The 6,014-nt window shown below is 43.2% G+C and overlaps 1 protein-coding gene across 1 annotated transcript; it reads right to left on the bottom strand.

Moving 5' to 3' along the window:
• Nucleotides 1-1,548: 1,548 nt before the first annotated feature.
• Nucleotides 1,549-3,280, bottom strand: LOC116652523. The gene has a single exon (XM_032441457.1). The coding sequence runs from the start codon at nt 3,106-3,108 to the stop codon at nt 1,564-1,566; it is 1,545 nt and encodes a 514-aa protein (XP_032297348.1). The 5' UTR covers nt 3,109-3,280; the 3' UTR covers nt 1,549-1,563.
• Nucleotides 3,281-6,014: the final 2,734 nt, after the last annotated feature.

Genomic DNA, 6,014 nt, shown 5'->3' with positions numbered 1-6,014 from the left:
GTCTTGCTGTTGTAGCAACATCCCTTTCTCTGCATGAAAACTCTTTGGAGTGCTACATAAATGGCTTAAAATGCCACATTGATGATTATTATAATTAAAGATTATGTTATTAATAAATAAAATTCTTTTCATCTTTCTGCACTGTGAATTTCGCATCACAATCTCTCTCTCTGTCTCTCTCCCACTTGTCTTAATAAATTTTCTGCCCAGATTCCATGAGGAATTCCCTGTTCTGCATCCTGTCTTGACTTCTGACACAATGGGATTGCCTGCTCCTGTGCATTTAAAAAGTGATTCCTAAAAAGTAGCCAGCTGTCATGGAACCCAAAACTCTGTACTGCAGATTCCCATGGAATGGTGATAAATAGCTTCTGGAGTTACTCAAAGATTGATCTCTTAAAACCAAGTTTTCATACAATGAAACACCTAACATCACCTTTCACAGAAGAACTTCTCAAAAAAAAAAACAGGTCTAAGATGGCACATTTCCTTTGCTGACTCGCTCAGTACTTCAGTCAAGAAATAAAAAATTCTAGTTCATTAGAAAATATTCAAAACATTTATCTGCCAAATAAGCATGTTCTAGATTTTAATCATTTTCTCTAAATATGCAAAAATAAATTTTAATAGAAAGATTAAGTAGTAATGAGGTTCAAAACGTGTTTTGCTTTCTATATCTACTTTAAAATTTCAGTGTTTATGATGTGAAAACTTGAGCCAATTGTGTGCCTTACATGCTATTTTGCAGTTCCTATCAGATCTGGTGATGATAATTTTTGTTATTCTTTACTGAAGGAAATGTGAGCCCTTGTTTGATAAGGTAATAATTTTAAATGAAAGGTGAGAACTTTAATCATAAAAAGGAAAAACAACAATAACAATAAAATATTTGATTTCAGAAATCCTAATTTTTCATTGGTAACTGCATCAACATTTTTCTTCTCTCTGCTTGAAAAATATGTGTATATTTCTTATTCGTATAATACCTTTGGTTGGTTTTCATTTGGAAATGACTTTTTAAAAGAAACATGGGAGAGCTATAGTCCAAGGAGATAAGAATTGTCATCTCAATTATCAAAATAAGTAAAGTAATACAGGCATTTTATATTCACTGTCATCTGCTTAGAAATTAGTGATAGAGAGGACCTTTTAATTATCTAATCCATCATTTTGCCAGTGTTTATTTCTAACTTTCTCAGTGTTTTGAGTATGTTGGGATAAATGAGGTAAATTTTCAATCACGGTGAAAGCACTAACGTCGTGCACTGAAAGCTCAGTTACTTAACATTGCCATATTATCTTATGCTGCTTTATGCTATTCTAATATATAACCTTTGGCACAGAACTTACTAGAAAGTGGGCAAGGCTAATCCCACCCATACACTTACATCATGAATATTAACTAAGGAGGTGGGACCTCTCCCATCACAACCCGCAGCCCTGCCTTTCGCCTAATACACTACATCTCCCCCTCCTTATGCTAAAAACCTTTAACCCGTTACAATACGCAACATGTTAACAACCCCACTCAATTCTTCTTTCTTTTCTCCTCTTAAAGTCTTTCTATACCCTTTGCTGTTCCATCTTCTCATCGAAAATTCCCGTCACCATACGACACATACATCCCTGCAGGCATTGCATAATACATAGTACGCAGATTAGCAGTGCAAGAAGAACAATAAGCCCTACTACCAATACTTTTAACAACTGCTTGAACCAAGGTCTGATGTTCCCAAACAGGCTTCCAAGGCAATCTCCAAACGGATCGTCCACGATACCGATCGTCCTGGTATGATCTTGTAACCATGCCAGCTTCTTATGTAACAACTCACTGTAGTCACTCAAATTGAAACAACACATTCCTTCAACATCTTGGCATCCGTGTCCTTGTGCTAAAAGCAAAAAATCTATAGCTGCTCTATTTTGAAGCACAGCATGTCTAATGCTCTCTACATCTATAAGCAAATCTGAGAGTAGCTGAGAGGTAACATTTGCCTGTTTAACAGTCCAACAGGCCAATCTCTTGATTTCTTTTAAAGCGTGTGCAGCAGCCACCCCGGGAGCAAGGAAAGAAGCAAAGACTCTAGCAGTGGGTCCCCATAACCTTACGTCGTCCCCGCAGTCAGGCTCCAGAGCATGCATATCCCTTTTGGCTCGCAAATGATTAAATGCCTTATAGATCTCAAAGATACTTGGGGATAAGATGGTCAATTTCCCCAGATAGCAAGGACCTCCTACTGGGTTCTTAGGAATCCCTTGCCAAGCACGATCACCGCAAATAAGAAATATCCCTGGTGGTAAGGCTTTTGCTGTATCATTGTTCCAAAGTTCTCCCATGAACGAAAATGATCCTTTGGGGATAGGGAAAACACAACAACCTGTGTTGAATGCCATATCTTCACAGTCGACCTTTCGGACAGACCCATCCGTCCTGCTAATATTAACAATCTCACCTATTGAGACGTTTATAGGACAATCTCCAGAACGATAAGGCACCGATCCGTTAGGGTAAAACCCACAATATCCTCCATCAATATCAAAGGTCTCATCATCACGGGGATACACAAGGGTATACGGGATGGTTTGATTAGTTTTCGGGTCCCAGTAGGGGCCCTCTGGACCAAGAAGTTGCTGCCTAGTCAGAGACAACCTTTTCATTGAGCCAAAGATCATGCACCCAGGGGACAACCATTGTGAGCTATTCTTGTCCCAAGTATCATTTTGTACCATTTGTGAGCCAAGTAAATCCAGCTGCTGGGGCTCCTCGGGAAGAGTGATGTTTAACCTACAAATAGTACAAGCCATTTTCCTTCCGAGATAGTATACGGAATCATTTCCCAGCCACCTCCAAGTTCTTTCTAGTCCATTGCAGAACCGCGAACAGCCACTCTTTTTCCCAAGGTAACCCTTAAACGCAGAGTCATCCCATTCTGGGACCCCTATAAGGCATGTTTGAAAGGGTGACGTAGCTGACTGTAATGCAAGACAAAACTCTGAAGTCCCTGTATGATTAGCCCACGTAACCCAAAGATTTCCTGGTTGCTTAAGCAGATGGATACCCCCCACTGGCGACCAAAATAAACACACAATGCACACAAACATCAACATAGTGACTCTCGTAGGCAGCAAGGGTTGCTTATCGGGGCTCTCATGTTCCTTCTTCTTCAGTATCCACCAAGCAGTTCTGCTTGGGCACCACGCAGCCCAGCCTCGAAACCAACCAGACCTATACCAAAGATGGACCTGGTGACGCAGACTCTGCTGATGGCAAAATATTGAAACCCAAGCCGTCTAAACTGGCAAAACGCATCGCAAACTCTGCTGGTTATGTAGGTGACCGGTGACCGTAATCCCTTATCCTTTACCAACTCTGCCAGGCGAGTAATTGGCTTGGTGTCCAAGGGGGTCCAAGACGGTCCCCCATTTTTAACCACCAGGGGAAGGGCAAGTGTGGGCATACCTGGGTTAGTGGCCTGGAGATCCTCCCTATCCCTTGCCCAATCAGTGAATGTGGGCAGGCCCCATCGGGTAGGGCCAGCCCCCTTACTATTGGCACCGGATCAGCTGACAGGGCATGTTCGCTGATCGCCTGTGTGGGCGGGTCCAAGCTAAGCAGTAACATCACAGGACCACGCCCCTGATCTGACTCAGGGGCCGGTTGCCTGGGTAGCGAGACGGGTCAGTGCTCCACTCCCCCCACACTTCCCCCCAAATTCTTCTCAATGTCCCCACCTCCCCCTCCCCCCCCCCGTGTCCTGTAAGGAAGGATACAAGGTGTGGGCCGGATAAGGGGGGGTGGAGGTTGGTTAACGCTCCGGGCCAGAAGTGGCGGTGAGGGTTGATCTTGCGCAAGAGGTTGAGCAACTTCTGCAGTCATGTCGCTTCTCGAAGGAGAAGTACAGGGTGGAGCCGATGGATTCGACGCTGTCTTCTTTGCGGTTGAGTCTGAAGGGAGAACAGAGCTTCCCCCCCCAGGCTGCAACCCCAAAGAACTGCCCCCCCGGACCAATCCCCAGAAGGTCCTTAGCCCGCTGGTTAGTGAGTTTCTCATCACGAGCAGCTTTCAACGCTCCCAACACCAACCCCCAAGTTTTAAATTCTGATGTTTTCTGGGTAGTGAGGGCACTCTGAGATAGCACGGGGGTAATACCATCCCAGTTATCAGGGTCATACATAGACATCCGAGGGGGACGCCAGCAACCTCTCCTTCTCCAACAAAATGAGAAGGGCAGTAAGCTCCTTCCTAGAAGGAGCATGTTTAGGGAAGAGAGGTTTACAGAAAGAGAGAAGTACCTTAATCACAGCTTCCATGTCGCCGCTGGCCCAACACGCAGTCGCAGCCGGCACCTGGTGATGCAGTCCCAAACAACGGAGGGGTATGGCCACTTCCCCCCCGAACAGGGCTTCTGACTACTCCGTGACGAAAGGAGAAAAGGAGGGTGTTGATCCGCAGCAGGAACAGCTGGTGCAGGGGCAACAGCACTCAGGACGTTGGGGTCACCAGTTGTTACAAGTCACCTTGCGTTCTGTTCGTCCCCGAGTTTCCGCGGCTGGGCCAAATGCCAAGACAACAACAAGAGAGTGTGTGGCAAAATGGCGTTTTATTAAAGCAAGCACACCCTTATATAACCTTTGGCACAGAACTTGCTAGAAAGTGGGCAAGGCTAATCCTGCCCATACACTTACATAATGAATATTAACTAAGGAGGTGGGACCTCTCGTGTCACAACCCGTAGCCCCTCCTTTCGCCTAATACACTACAAAAAACTGAACACGGTACTCAAGATGCAGCCTCACCAGAGCTGAGTACAGAGGGATGATTACCTCTATGCTTCTGCTGGCCACACTATTTCTTATACAGGCCATGTTGCTGTTGACCTTCTTGGCCACCCGAGCACACTGCCGGCTTATGCTCAGCTGATCAACTACCAACACCCCCAGGTCCCTTTCCTCTTCACAGTCATCCAGTCATTCAGCCCTAAGCCTAAAGCGCTGCATGGGGTTATTGTGGCCAGAGAACAGGACCTGGCACTTGGCCTTGTTGAAACTCATCCCATTAACCTCAGTCCAGTGATTCAGCCTATCCAGATCCCTCTGAAGGCCTCCCTATGCTCAGGCAGATCAACACCAACTCCCAACTTGGTGTCATCTGCAAACTTACTGAGGGTACACTCAATTCCATCATCTAAGTCATCAATGAAGATGTTAAAGAAGATGGGCCCTAGAACTGATCCCTGGGGGACACTACCTGTAACAGGTTGCCAGCTAGACTTAACTCCATTAACCAATGCCCATTTGGAAATCATGACTTTCAGTGTCTCATTTTGAAGCTTTTTTAGTTATCTTAAAATTTAATCCAAATCTCTAACATAGCAATTCTCATGTAATTTTGCACTTTCATCTCCATTTGATCAGCTTAGAACCAACATATTAAAGTCATAGATATTACTGTATTAGAAATTTCTCAGTGTGTCTGGCCTGGGGGAATAGTATTTAACATCCTTAAATCATTGGCCAGGTCACAGTACATTTCCAGTAAATGACTATGTAATTTCCAATATCATGTTGAGACAGTGTGACTGATACAGACAGTGTTATTGTGCAAAGGTTCTTTTAGAATGACTTGATCTGGAATTTCCAAATCACACACTGTCAGTATCACTTATGTGCTATTAGTATGGGTTGTCCTGCACATCATTCACCTTGCTTCCAAAGAAGTAATTTCCCTAGTGACAATTCTAACTGCAGAAAGCAAAAACACTGAGAGAATGTTAATTTAAGAAAAAATTTTGAAAGATCAAATTAGAAATGATATTTTAATTTCTAATATTCTTTTTTACCATATCACCTGGAGTACAAAATCATATAATGCTGATGTCTTTTTTTGTTTCTACTACAAATAAATTAACTTTCATTTATTTATTATTTTATATTTAATTGTATAAATAGGACTAAAGCCTGATCTTAAACAAAACTGAATTTCTTCTGATATATATATATATATATATATATAT

This window comes from Coturnix japonica, chromosome Z, assembly GCF_001577835.2.
Source record: "Coturnix japonica isolate 7356 chromosome Z, Coturnix japonica 2.1, whole genome shotgun sequence".
Taxonomy (NCBI): domain Eukaryota; kingdom Metazoa; phylum Chordata; class Aves; order Galliformes; family Phasianidae; genus Coturnix; species Coturnix japonica.
Note: the sequence above shows the minus strand (reverse complement) of the source record. Positions and strands in the feature narration are given on the sequence as shown.